The sequence below is a fragment of the Chrysemys picta genome, chromosome 1 (assembly GCF_011386835.1).
Source record: "Chrysemys picta bellii isolate R12L10 chromosome 1, ASM1138683v2, whole genome shotgun sequence".
In the NCBI taxonomy this organism is placed as follows: domain Eukaryota; kingdom Metazoa; phylum Chordata; order Testudines; family Emydidae; genus Chrysemys; species Chrysemys picta.
This window is the reverse complement of record NC_088791.1, coordinates 73,307,458-73,322,091: the sequence shown is the minus strand read 5'-3', so window position 1 is coordinate 73,322,091 and position 14,634 is coordinate 73,307,458. Positions and strand designations below refer to the sequence as shown.

General features: G+C 38.2%; 1 protein-coding gene across 16 annotated transcripts in view; it reads left to right on the top strand.

The window, feature by feature from the left end:
- The window catches only part of PPP1R12A (protein phosphatase 1 regulatory subunit 12A), a 207,838-nt gene that overhangs the window by 112,627 nt on the left and 80,577 nt on the right, over positions 1-14,634 (top strand). For 14 of the 16 annotated variants that reach the window (XR_010591071.1, XR_010591073.1, XR_010591076.1 and 11 more), the window contains exons 4-5: positions 12,994-13,153; positions 14,257-14,401. Coding sequence is in view for 11 of the 16 variants with exons in the window: in XM_005308497.5 (XP_005308554.2) it covers positions 12,994-13,153; positions 14,257-14,401 (305 nt within the window). In the remaining 5 variants the exon portion in view is untranslated. Of the gene's footprint in view, positions 1-4,843; positions 5,107-12,993; positions 13,154-14,256; positions 14,402-14,634 lie in introns of those variants that run through there. The other 2 variants (XM_042850755.2, XM_065559561.1) reach the window with 2 other exon arrangements.

Below are 14,634 nucleotides of genomic sequence, written 5' to 3'. Positions count from 1 at the left end.
AAACATTACCTCCAAGGCATTGTTACAGCCCTGTCTAAGTTCCCCCTTGTGGAGCCAATACAGGCTGCTGTACTGGATCCAGTCTTTTTATCCCATATGCTTCTGAGTGTCCAAATGGCTTTGAGCAGTGTCCAGACATTGTTGCTTGTTCTGACCTCTCAGGCACAGTCCTGGGGCATAGACTTCCATTCTGATACCATTTTTTGGCATATGGGCCCTGTTAGGCAACTGCTGTAGGTCCCAAGACCAATGTTCAACCTCTCCAGTTTTCCCAGTATACCTACGCATGTTCTCCCCAAAGATCCACTAGCATGGGCATGCCAGTTTACCATTTAACTCTTTTGGGATCCATTATTGTAGTTAATGTAAAGAACACACAGGCTTTTTGGAAAGGATCTTCTTAAACACAAACATTTTATTCATAGAAAAGCGTCAGAGGTTTATTGATATATGACAAACTAACACACACCTGAATGCAGACTTCTCCCTCCAGTGGTCTCACCACTGCTGAGTGTCTTCTGGATTTTGGTCAGTGTCCTTCAGGTGGTCAGTGCCATTTCTGCTCTCTCACTCCTCCTGCTTAGCTTTCTCATTCTGGAAGGTGTCTTTTTGGTAGAGAGCCTGTCCCTTTTAAAAGCTGGTTATGACATCTTTCTTCTCTTTCTCTTCTTATGCTAGGATTTTCGATGTGTCAGCCCTGGAGTGGAATTGCTGGCAGAGGGTTGTTAAGTTAGGATAAGGCTACTCAATAGTCGATGACCCTCTAAGGATCAGATACCTAGGTGCCAGCCCCGCCCCCCTAAAAAAATAAAACATGAGGAATGATGCAGTCTAACCTGACAGTTACAGTGAAGTACGTAATCAAGGTGACACTCAAAATGGAGGCTGAAATACACATTTTTCCCCACAAAATCAGACTGGGGACACATACAGAGTCTCTCCCTGCCCCAAACAGTCACAGGCAGTTTCTTCCTTTTTGTTTTTAAAGGGTACTTTCTCTCATTCTAGTGTACAGTTCTCCATAACACTGAATTATACATGCCTACCTAGGGGAGATTATATACCTTTAGCTTCAAGGTGTTATCTAAATAATCTCAAGTAACAGTAAACTATGCAGTGACCCAAGTTCTGTCAGGATTAAATGGTTATGGTTGAATCTGCCTATTGTCTAAACCAGGTACTGTCATTTATTGGTCAATAGGATCACATGACATCGAAAGGAAGATGTCATCTAGGTACTAGTATGACGTTAGCTCTTGGAGACCCATATTTCTAGAATCTTGGATCAAACATTTTGTAGTAACCAAATGTTAACTATAGGATTTGGACTCTGGTTAGCGTGTAAAGGGACACCAAAGTAAATTGATAGTTTGCTGGCATATTGTACAAAACCCCTATCTCTTTCACTTAATTTGGTAGAACACAGTTTTTTAAAGAAAAAGTCTTGCAGGAGATATGAAGTGTTGTCTTCAGTTTATGCCTCTTCATAACTGTTTTGTGAAGCTATTTTCTGATACATTTGACTTCACTAAAATGCCATCCTAGTTGTCCTTGATACTACACTGAAATGTGAATAATCATACTCAATTTGGAAAATACCCAAATTAAAATAAAATGGTTTCTTATTTTATCTTTTGGAGTTTCTTATACAAGCTCTCTTACACATTTGTACTACATATTTTACAGTTCTCAGCTTTGTCTTAGTAAATATTAGTTCTCATTAACATTATAGTTAGTTTGATACTAATTTTACGGTTTAATAACTTGTAATAACACAGATTAGTGAAAATTTTAATATACATTCTGTATTCATAAACACAAAACATTTACACTATATTTATCTTAGCTTTCAATACCTTTCATATCTTTCTGAGGCATCCAGCTTCACAAGACAGGGAAGCATATACATTTATTGATCCTTTAGGGAGCCAACAAATAATGGCTATTGCTGGGGGGGAGGGGGCGGAGGTGGAACAGTGAGGGTAGTTTGTTTATATTTTAACACAAAATATGAAATTGACTGCCATAGAGAGAGCCCAATTTCAGACTCTTCCTATTAAAAATGTGTAGTTGATCCATTCACTAGCCCCTGGCAGCAATAACAGAAATAGGTAGCTATGGGGTGCCTCGAATAAGCTCGACCCATGAAGGATGCCCTTCTGTGTAAACCTGCATTCCTGTTGGAGGAGAATCTCCCCATCCACATGCCTTAACTTTTGATGGTCCCTCACCCCCAGCTGAGCAAGGAAACATAATACGTACCTAATTTAAAAAATATTAAAAAGAAATAATAGAAATATTGGGCTGGAAGGTACCTCTAGGGACATCTAGTCTGATTCTGTGTCTCCTCCCCCTCCCCAACCTGTGCTGAGGCAGGTATACGTTATAATATTATTTATTAAATTGTAGAATAAAACCAGCCTTCTCTTGTCATTGACATAACCCCCAGTGCTATTTGATAAATCACCTCTCCACTAGCTTTTATATGGTAGGACAAGGCTCTTTGTTCGAATGCATGACGTTAACTCTTGGAGACCCATGCTAGTAATAGCAAAACATATGACAGTGACATAACATCATAGTTAACATAACTTTTAAACATCTCTTTTTGTTGGAGACCAAGAACATTAGTTCTTCATCTAGATCTTGTATATTAAACAGAAGATAAGAAAGATTACTAGTTTCTGCTATGGTCATTGCTTTTGAATGTTATGGTGTAATTATTCATTTCTATCCCGGAAGTGTTGTAATTTTTTTTCATACACAATTAAGGGACATTAGATCCTGTGTTTCTGGGATTCCTGATTGGCACCTCTCTGATTGCCTTATCACTTTCTTGAGAATTTAAACTTTAATTTAAAAAAAACAACAACAAAGTTTCTAATCCTTATGGTGGTAAGGAAACTTCTGGATGTGAACTGATATACTGGTGTTTTTCCTGGATCTGCGACTGGCACACTTTAAGCACTGCATTACAGACTTCAATTTTCTCTGAGTCATTCCCTTGGATCCAGATTTGGTGGATATATGGGCTTCTTCCTAGCCAAGGGTCTTGATTCTTGATTCCTGCCTTAATTGACTCTTGATTGTCTAGTACAGTTAACAGGTTGGCACATCCTCCTTTTTTTCCAGCTACTTGTGCAAGACTCCATGCTCCTATCTGCAGTGAACCACAGCAGAACCAGTGATAGACCAGGAAAGAGTTTGCGTCATGTAACTAATCAGCTTTCCCCAGACTACTATTTTGTGTGTCTACATTTGTGTTCAATTCCTATAAGTATATTGAAACTTGTGCTGGGGACTTTGATCAAAACACAGCACACATCTTACACACAAAAAGGGACTTGACAGAGAGGCACTAAGTTCACAAAGGTAAATTGTGGGATAGAAGTATGTTTCATATATACATGACCGATTATAGGCTGGTTGCACTACTGTTGCAGTATCAGTGGAAATCTGAGTTGATTTCAACTATGTTAAAAAATTAGAACCACCCAAGAAAAATCTGAGTAATTCTCAGATGCTGTGGAACTTTTCTATTACTTACCCAACAAGACCAATCCCAAATAAAAAGATAAAATTTGAGCCCAGAACAAAAAAAAGAATCTAAAAATGTGACTAAGGAAATGTATTCCTTCTAGCATTTAAAGCTAAAAATCCACATCTAGCCCAAGTATATGTTCACAAAGGAGATTTTCATAGTGATCCAAATTTTCTTGATGTACAGATCCCATTGTGAGCGTCATTGGACATGAATTTGAAAAAGAATGGGATAATTTTGTTTCCTTAATTTTCTTTACAAAGCAGGCCTGCTTTAGACAGTCTTACTTGCTGAGGGATCTCTTCATGCAGTTAGGGAACTGTGCAGCCTAGAAAACCACATTCAAGAGGGAGATAGGCATGATTCTCCGCCAAAGAGAGATGACAACTTAGGAGCCCGAAACCTAAAACTTTGGTACTCTGCTGGACCACGGAGGGGGAATACAGGTGCAGTTGCCCTGAATTGTGACTGACATTCGCATACAGAAAAGCTGTCTGTCACTGACCAGGACCAAATCTTGCCTATTCCTGGGCCCTTGGGCAGGAGTAACTGTGCGAGACAAAACCTCCATATTTTGTTGGAGAGAAGAAATACATAGAATATATACATACCTATCATTATTATTTACATTGAAAGACAACTATACACTCCTCTGTCAAATAAAGATGATCTCGCTATTATATATTGCAGAATCATGGTGGTAATAAGGCATCTTTGACCACCTACCTCATCTGGTCTCTGCCCACCAATTCATCTCCACAGCACTTACTGTAACATTCCAAAAACTCATGAGCCGCTTCAAGGATCTGCAGTTAAAATAAAAATAATCATGCTGCTTGAAGCGGCTCATGAGTTTTGGAATGTTAAAGTGCTGTGGAGATGAATTGGTGGACAGAGGCCAGATGAGGTAGGTGGTCAAAGGTGCCCTATTACCACCATGATTCTGCAATATATAATAGTGAGATCATCATCTCTATTTGACGGAGGGTGTATAGTTATCTTTCAATGTAAACAATAATTATAGGCGTGGATCAGTTAAATGCAGTGTTTGACTCAACTTTGTTTATATGCATACAAATGCATATGACTACTATGTTTATATATAGAAACATTTATTACATGAAATAAAAAGTGGGTTGATTTTTTACATAGTATACACATAAACATGTCTTTATATTGCTAGTGTGCGCTGAAACAGTGATTCAGCATTTCAATATTGTTTTTATAAAATGCTCGCTGAGCAGCATAATATTTTGTCTCCTTAAAAATTACTATATAAAACTTTTTTCTGAACAAAGTTTTTAAAGCATTTAGCCAATAATTTATGAATCTGTCCTTTGTATTAACAGTTTTTGAATTGTTAGCCTACCTGAGGTAAAGTTTACAAGCATTTGTAAATTGTCAAATATTGTTGAGCTGAGAGGCACCACATCACCATCTATGGGCCACTTGGAGAAAGTATTTTACATGTCTGAGAAGCAGTGTGTTTGATTTTGTTTGTTTTACCTCCTCTGCCCTCAATATTGAGTTTTGAAAACAAAAGCAAAGAGGAAATTCCATTTAAGGTAATCTAAAACATGTTTACATTTTACTTTCTGTACAAATACTGGGGACATGTATTTGAAGTATCTCTAAGTATATCTTCTTCCTGCTCTAGGATGTGAAAAGTTCATCTCCCATTTTGGTGCCAGTTGTAACACAGGATGTTTTATATAAATTGGCACATCTTTTTCTGACTCACACTTTTCTTGTTTGACAGTGGAAATTTGATCTCCATGTATATAAGACTAACCTTGAGAAGTACAAACATAGGCCTTTATGGGGAGTTTTTTCTTTTTAATTATGAAGTTCCTCCCTCACTGTCATTGGTACCCTTCTGTTTTCGTTGATTGGAAGAGGTCTTGGGCTCCTATCTAGCAAACACGAATGAGTAACTTTACACACAGGTGAACTCACTTTATACACGGACTACTCAGTACAAAAAGTTTATCTTGTGCATAAGTGTTTGCAGGATAAGGGCTTTGGCATGTAGTTGTAAAAGGGGCAAGTGTGCAATGAATAATGAAACTTAAGTACCATGTCTGCAATAGTATTATCACCAGGAAAGAAAATGTAATGTAAACAGAAGCTTAGTTAGGCAAGTCTTTTCCAGATACGAGGATAAATTATTTGTATGTGTATTTTTCTTTGTAAACAAAACAATGTAAAACTCACCAGATATTAGCACTGTTCTTTAAGGTTTTTAAAAATAATTCCTAGTGCCAAAATAAGGACTCAAATATCATAAGCTGCCTACCATAGGTAATACTAAAAGGATTACAACTGTTGCTGCCAAAAGAATATTAACAACCAAATGGTCAAGAGTAAAATAAAAAAAAGGTGGAAAAACAAGCACATAGATTAAGAGTTAAACAAAAAATGTATGCATTGTATCATACGCTGAAGGCAAAGTAAATACAAATTAATAATTTAAAAAAAATGTTTTTATTTAAATGTTTTATTTGAATTAAATAAATTTCTTTTAAAACTGTTTAAAATTAAATTTGAAATTATGACAACATGTTAAATCCTAAATTTACTATAATCTGTTTAAATAATTTAAATAAATAAAATGTGTTGCATCCGTGAGCACTCCTCCTATTTTAATGAGGGTACAACTTTTTAAATTATTTTGAGAACCAATGGGAAAACATCTTTGTCTTTTAAAGTCAACTCAAGCTTCATAAATATTACAATGTCATGTAGTGCATTAAGTATCTATATTATTTTCAGTCTTTACATTTAAACTAATGGTGGTATTTATACTTTTCCAAATGTCATGACTTTGTGTCTGTCATGAAAGAGGCTTTTGCCTTAACTGCTTTTGGTCAGTTTCCAAACAGTGGATCCTGACCTCCATTGGGTCATGGGAAGGTTCCAAATGGGCTGCCACATCCAGGGCTGGATTAGCCCATCACTGGGCCCTGGCCAAGGCAAACATACATTTCTCCTGGCCGGATGCAGAGGAGGGTTGAGAGGAGGGGTTGGTTTGGGGAGTGGTCCTGCAGAAGTGGTTCCTGTCCCACAGGACTAGTCATGTTAGTGTTCACATGACTATAAATCTGTACAGAGAATAAATTTTACTAGTCTAATAATTGTAAGGCAAGAACAGGAACCTCAGATCAATAATATAATAATATTGTGCCCCTCCTCCAGAAGATTACCAAGGACTTTACACATAGACTATTACAAACTACAAATCCTTTTTTTGTGTTTGACTTTCTTTCAGACTTGGAGTTAATAGTAAACACTCAATAAAAACAGATAATATATTTAATGGTTTAGTGAAGGGAGAATTGTGAAAGCATCTTTCTTGCAGGTATTTTAAATCTGTATCAGAGTAGCAGCCATGTTAGTCTGTATCCGCAAAAAGAAGAACAGGAGGACTTGTGGCACCTTAGAGACCAACAAATTTATTAGAGCATAAGCTTTCGTGGACTACAGCCCACTTCTTCGGATGCATGCATCCGAAGAAGTGGGCTGTAGTCCACGAAAGCTTATGCTCTAATAAATTTGTTGGTCTCTAAGGTGCCACAAGTCCTCCTGTTCTTCTTTTTGCAGAATTTTACTGGCTACAGACCTGATGTTCTTGAGCCTGTTCCTCCGCCACATAGGCTCTAAGAGGCATTGGAGGACCTCCCAGGGTGGAATCTGCCTTGGGAATATAGATATTTGGCCCAGTATGAACTGGGTATAGTAGCACACCTTCACAACCCCTACACAGTCCAGTGATACCATCACACTATGCATTTTACAGCTTAAAACTCAGATATTTTAAATTTCTGCTGATTTTTTTTTTACCATTGTCCCTACCCTTCTCCCCCATAATCCCTTTGTTTCTAGATTCACCAACTCAGTCATTGTCCCTTCTCTTTTCTTCTTTTCCTTTCTGAATCTTTGCCTCCATGCCCCAACTTTGGCAAAAATTGAAGAGCAGTATTCAGAATGTTCCATTAAGCCCCCACCCACGATCTAGGTACTCTGGAACTTACCTGCTTAGTGCACCTAACTGGGAGACCTTGGCTCTACCCCACCCAAATATTGAAATTGATCAAGATAAGTCTGGGGCAAGACAAAATGAGAAACATACTGGAAGTGTTGAAGAAGCAAGAAAAATGGCAAGAAAGATGAGGTGCTGTCCTGGAAAAAACATTAGGATAACTTTTCAATGAAAGATGCTGTGAAGGCAAAGGAAGGAAATTTGAATGAAAACAATATACATATGTGGAAAGCAGAGGCAGCAAACAAATGGCTTAAACTAAGAAGTTAGGCAGTGAGCAAAGCACCTATGTGTTTTGGGTAGAGCAAGGAGCTGTGCAAGGATTACACCTCACCCTTAAGTTGGGAGAGACGATAACTGACCAACTTCGGCTCCCCTTCCTAGCAGGAAGAGAAGTGAATATGGGGAGCCTCTTCATGGGGATGGGGTGTGAGAGGAGAAGCTCAGTATTCACCAAGAGCTACCTAGATAAAGCTGCTGCTGCAGGTGGAGGAGAACCAGAAGATTTTGACAGGGTTTGGGGTGAGGTGGATAAAAATAAATGATTTACAAATAAATAAATATGGATTTTTTTATTTATATTGGGTTTGTTTAAATACAGACTTGTATTTTTTTTTAATTCTTTTTACATTCAAATTGAAATTGGCAAGCTATGTTAAGACCTAAACTTATTTATAATCTATTTTCATGTATTTAATTTAAATGATTTTAAGAATGTTAAGAAGTACATGTTTGCTGCTGAGTTTTAAAGAAGGTCTTAGAAGTCATTTCTTAGGCACTTGGAACCAGAGTTGGCTGCAATACTAGACCAGCTTTTGAAAGCAGTAGTCTTTTCTGGTAGATGAACTAGTTCTAAAATCTTGAAGGACATGGTGACCAGAAACAATCAGTTCAGTTCTCTAACTGCAGATACTATTTCCTTTGTTTAATAAATCCATTAGTTTTAAATGTAAAACATGTTTTGATAAACTTTTTTCTTAAGTATCCGGCACATTTAAGGTAGCTTTATATAATAACAAGATTACAATGCTCTTTGTGCATTTGAAATTGAATTTGAATTGCCATCCAACTAGAGCTTGTCACAAATAATAATTTAATTTAGTAAAAAGTTAAATTTATATAATTGCTTAAATAAATGTGTATAGATAAAATGTAGTGTAGACATAGCCTCTGTGTTGGCAGAATTTATTTCACTAAGAGGTGTGAATAAGCCACCCCCTGAGCAACATAAGTTACATCGGCGCTTATGTCAGTGTGGTCAGCTTCTCCTAGTGACATAGTGTCGCTTGTGGAGGTGGTTTTATTATGACAGGAGAGCTCTTTCCCGTTGATGTAGAGCATCTTCACCAGGTGCACTGCAACAGTGCAGCTGCATTGATTACTCCTGAGGGCATTACAAATTCTGCACACAATATTTTAAAATTCTGTGAGTTTTGTCAGTAACTCAATGCAGAAGCTCCAGCATGGCAGTGGGGAAACACAGGTCACTGACTGCATGAAGGTGGAAGATCACCCTGCAGCCCCCCTCACCCCGCAGGACACGGACTCAGCGAAGAGGCTGCACCCGACCCTGACACAACACAAGCCTTGGGTCTGCCCCAGAAACACCCTCAGACCATGCCCCTCTGTGCCAGGTGCACCAGGTGTGGGGCAGATAGGCTCAACCAGGCAGGATCCAAGTGGGGGGGTGGAAAGGAACCAGGTGTTGGGTGAGAGGAATTCTGTGTGGGACAATCTGGGTGCAGGCAGCTCAGTGGGGGGTCTAGGTGGGGGGGGATTTGGATGCACAGGCTCAGTGCGGGGTTCCAGGTACAGGGGCAATGGGACTCTGCAGGGGCTTCCAGGTGAAGGTTGTTGGGGCTCAGCAAAGGGGTCTGGGTGCTGGGGAAGTGGGGCTTGGTGGGGGGGTCTGGGTGGAGCTAGTTGGTGGTCAGTAGCATGTGGGGGCTCAGGGTGGTGCAGGGGGTGGTGCATCAGGGTGTGGGGGTTGAATGCAGGGAGCTCAGTGGGGGGGGGGGTCTCGGCGCAAGAGGCTCTAGATGCAGGGGTTGAGGTTCAGTGTGGTGGGGTTCGGATATGGAGGGCTAGGGGGGTTCTGGATGTACCGGGTGAAGCTTGGCAGAGGTGTCTTGGCATGGGAGGTCCAGGTGCACAGGGGTTGGGTGGATGGGGGAGCAGCTCTATGTACAGTGATCCTTTCCCCCACAGCTGAGGAGTGATGGGGGCAGGAAGCAGGGGAGGATGCTGAGCTTCCTGCAGCTGGGGGAGGTTTCTGGCAGTGGGTCTGACACAGCCCCAGCCATTCCTTGCAGGGGAAGAGGAAGGTCCCGTCCTCTCCTGCCTCCAGCCCAGCCGGGAGTAGCAGCTGATCCTGGCTCAAGGTAGTAGCCACTGGCTGAGGTGTCTCCAGCCCCGTGGTGATTTACCTCTCCACTGTCTGCTCTGGGTCCCTGAAACGTTGTACCTGCGCTGCTAGGGAGTGGTTACTGCTCTTGCAGCTTCCCATTGCATCCCTGTCAGAAAGTCATTTTTCTGTGGAGAAGCAAAGAAATCTGTGGGAGACATAAATTCTGCACACACGCAGTGGTGCAGAATTCCCTAGGGGTAATTCATGCAGCTGCAGTGCTGTATGTGTAGACATGTCCATAGAGTATCCTCTTAGTTAGCAAAAGGAAATACCATAAAAGGGCTATATTTAGTTGCAAATCAACGTGTGTAAATGGCTTCCAACCAGTGAGAATAAGCCTTTTTTAAGGACAACTAAAAAGTACAAATGCAAAATATGATTAAAATTGATGATTTAAACCAATGTTTTGTTGGCTGATTTAAATTTTTTTTTTTTTTTTTAAATCAGTCAACCTTGGGTCTGGTGGTATATACAGGATGTCCTTTATTTCCTTTGGAGGCATTCTAAACTTTTCACAACGGCACCGTCTCTTGTATGTACACATAGCTTGTAAATTTTAGCCTCCTGGCTAAGTAGGTTTTCTGTGAACCTTTAGAGTCATGTATTATTGTGGTTTTGACCAGACTTTGTTTAGCATACTTTTATAAAGGATTCATAAATCTTTGGTATTTTAATCAATTAATTATGTCCAAAAGTTCAGTAGGCTGCTTATAAATTATCTATAATACTTTCTACTGATGTGTTTATAATAATTTATAACACACACTATTCCTGTCAGCAACATCTGTAATTTATTAACCTTTTATAAAGTATTAATAAAAATACTCTTAATATTGTCATCATAGCTTCTTGTTTGAATGAGAAATCTTTCAACCCAGTATCTCTTTCTACATGATTCTGCAATTAAGTTAAAACTTGATTTCCGTATTTGTTGCCATGGAACAAGGGGTTTGGAGAGGGTCCCATATGAGGAGAGATTAAAGAGGCTAGGACTTTTCAGCTTGGAAAAGAGGAGACTAAGGGGGAATATGATAGAGGTATATAAAATTATGAGTGATGTGGAGAAAGTAGATAAGGAAAAGTTATTTACTTATTCCCATAATACAAGAAATATGGGTCATCAAATGAAATTTAATAGGCAGCAGGTTTAAAACAAATAAAAGGAAGTTCTTCTTTACACAGCGCACAGTCAACTTGTGGAACTCCTTACCTAAGGCAGTTGTGAAGGCTAGGACTATAACAGCGTTTAAAAGAGAACTGGATAAATTCATGGAGGTTAAGTCCATTAAAGGCTATTATTAGCCAGGATGGGTAAGGGTAATGGTGTCCCTACCCTCTGTTTGTCAGAGGGTGGCGATGGATGGCAGGAGAAAGATCACTTGATCATTACCTGTTAGGTTCATTTCCTCTGGGGCACCTGACATTGGCCACTGTTGGTAGACAGGATACTGGGCTAGATGGACCTTTGGTCTGACCCAGTACGGCCGTTCTAACAGAAATATCAAATTTAGCATAATAACTTTACTGCAGAATGAAGGCAAAGAGAAAACTGTATTGCTGAAATGCTTTTTGAAACACATTGTAGATTATTAGAGAAGGAGAAATAGAAAATTAAATTGATGTTACAGACAAGAAAACAGCATGTTGCCATATATACTATCATAAAACAAATTACCATGTTGTTCACTTGTGCTCATTAAAAGCCACATGGTGATTTTTGCGAAAAACAGATGTTTAACTTTGGTGTCCTAGGCAAATTATTATTTGGGTAATTACATTCAATCCATCTAAAATCCTTGTGCAGTTTGGATTTAGACGTGGAGTAGTATTCTTTTTCTGTTTTTTATTATTGTATACTGTTTTAGCTCAAACAGCCCAAATTCTCTATTACAGGTCAACCAATTTTGATTTGAGCTTTTGATAACCACACTTCCTAGAGCTGTTTTCCCCTGTGTATCCTTGAGTCCAGTTCTCCCATTCAGCATAAATAGCAGACTCTTGCTTAGCTACAGCCCCCATCTCTTTCCTGTTTTCTGTTAATTATAGTTTTCTATACTCCTCTTACTGTAGCTAGTCAATTAAAATGTTTGTGCTGTGTGCTTCCTACTCACATAGGGGAGTATGATACTCCCCTCCTTTGTAAAGTGCTTTGACATCTATTTGTGAAAAATGCTGTAGAAGAAATTGGTACATTCTCACTTTAACAGTTCAGCATCCTTTTATCAACTTTATAGACTTTAAACACGCTACTTAAATTGCTTTGTTGAACTTTTAGTGATCTTTCTATTCTGCCCTTTCTTATAAAGTACCCCAAACTGTTTTCTATGAGAGATGCTTTGCTAAAACTTGTATTCTGAGATTTCTGAGGTAAAAGTTTATGATATACTGTTGCTATTTATGCTGCAAGCTTTTTTCCAAGGCTAGATTACCAGGGTGAAAATCATTATCTCAAAAAGAGAAGCTAGAAACTACTTTTTACGAAAGGTTCTTTAGAAAACAGCAATAACTCTAAAAATGTCTTAATTGTGGGAAACACAATTTTCAGCAGCCATTGCACACAATCGGAACCCCTTTGCCACCCCCTCACCTTGTTTTTTCAACATTATCACAAGCTGCATTATTTAGGAAATAACATTACATTATTTGAGATGTAATAGTATGATAGCTTGACAAAAATTAATCCATCTTTTTTTGTTTAATAGTGACCACTGTAGTAGTAGTATTGTCTTGACCATAAAAGTTTAAAATTAAAAGGCCAGTTTTTAGTAGGTCTTTGAAAATGATCCTAGAGGATTTGCATGTAAAAATATGAATTTGTGCATACAAAATGGATGTGCCCACACTTTCTCAGAGTTTATTTTAAAAGATCCGTTTAACGTTTGCCCCAATACATTAATGATATTGTTTAGCCAGTGTTTTTATTGCCACATGCAAGGAATGTTCAGGAATTATCAGTTAATGATGAGCTTATGTTTGAAATGAAACTATTCTCTTTTTTTCAATTAGGGGTTGATATAGCGGCAGCTCGAAAAGAAGAAGAACGGATAATGCTTAGAGATGCAAGACAGTGGCTTAACAGTGGCCGTATAAATGATGTCAGGCATGCAAAATCTGGTGGTACAGCACTTCATGTCGCTGCTGCTAAAGGGTATACAGAAGTTTTAAAGTAAGTATTATTTCTAAATGGTAGATTTTTTTCCATGTCTCCAAGCTTGTCCAGATGTTAGTGTAAAATAACTTGGCGTTAATATTATTGCAACTTTTTGGATTACATCCTGGAAACTTGTGATCTTTAGAATTACCTATTTCTCACAGTTATGTTTCCTGTTTTCAATTAATGTTGAAACTTTAAACAGTGTCACGACTTTACTTAAGTTATTCAAAACTTGACAGTATTGTACATATTGAATTTGAATCCTCAATATCACTATGGCAAAAATATCCATATTTCTGAAGTATGTTTTAACTTAATATATTAAGGAAAAAGGATACCTTTCTTTAATGCTAGTTGTTATCTTTGGGATAAAACACCTGGTTTACAACCATCATTTACTGTGCTGTTTTTGTGCAGTAAAAGTAGTCCAGACTAAAGTTATCCAGGTTTGAGAGAAGAAAATGAGTAATTTTATTCCAAAATTTGAAGGATTACTTAGGGAAGGGCTTTAAAAGATGTATCCTTATCAAGATAACTCAATTTTTTCCCTGGGCAAACCTTCAGACTTCTCTTATCCTCTAATTCAGTGGTGCCCAGCCTTATTATACAGGATGGTCACATAAATCTAAGCACATTTGTATTGGCCAAACAGATTCTACATATTTTAAGATTTAAAGTCACCTGCATGGATTTATATTTTAAGTTCATCTTGTTTTGTGTATATTTAGATGGGTTTTCTATGTACAATATTGCCTATTTACTATGTCCCCTGTTCCTGTAAAAAGACTCTCACAAGGAGGGAGAACTCTTTGTGAGAGTACATAAAATGTTGAGTGCATGTGGACAAAACAGACTGGAAAAACAAACTTCTGAATTTTTGTTGTAGTAATCTTGGGAATTGTGTTAAGATTGAAAATATTTCTTGGGAAGGTATATTTTTGTTGTTGTTTTTTAATTGAGTGTTCCTTTTAACATAGATTTACTGTTACCCCTGTGTGTGAGAAGTGAAATGAAGGCAAGAAAAATTAAAACCGTTTAAAATAATTTATCACTTAGTGGCAGTTTAATTATTACTGTCAGTGGTATACTAGATCTAATTCTTCTAATTCCTTTAGGCTTTTAATACAGGCTGGCTATGATGTAAATATTAAAGATTATGATGGCTGGACACCACTTCATGCTGCTGCTCACTGGGGTAAAGAAGAAGCATGTCGAATTTTAGTGGAAAACCTGTGTGATACGGAGACTGTCAACAAAGTGGTAGGATTTTTATGTAATCCTTGTCAAGATGCAAAGTTCTGGTCTCTAAAGTGACTTTAGAAGCCAGGGTAAGAACAGTAGTAATAATGTGCCATTCCTGTACATGGCACTTTCTGTAATGCATGTTTTGCGAGAACCAGCATGTTTGTGTGTTCAGATTTTGTTTTAAATTTTTTGTTTTCTAAAATGACTTGTAGATGGCTGACTCACTTTGTACTGAGTTTTCAACAATT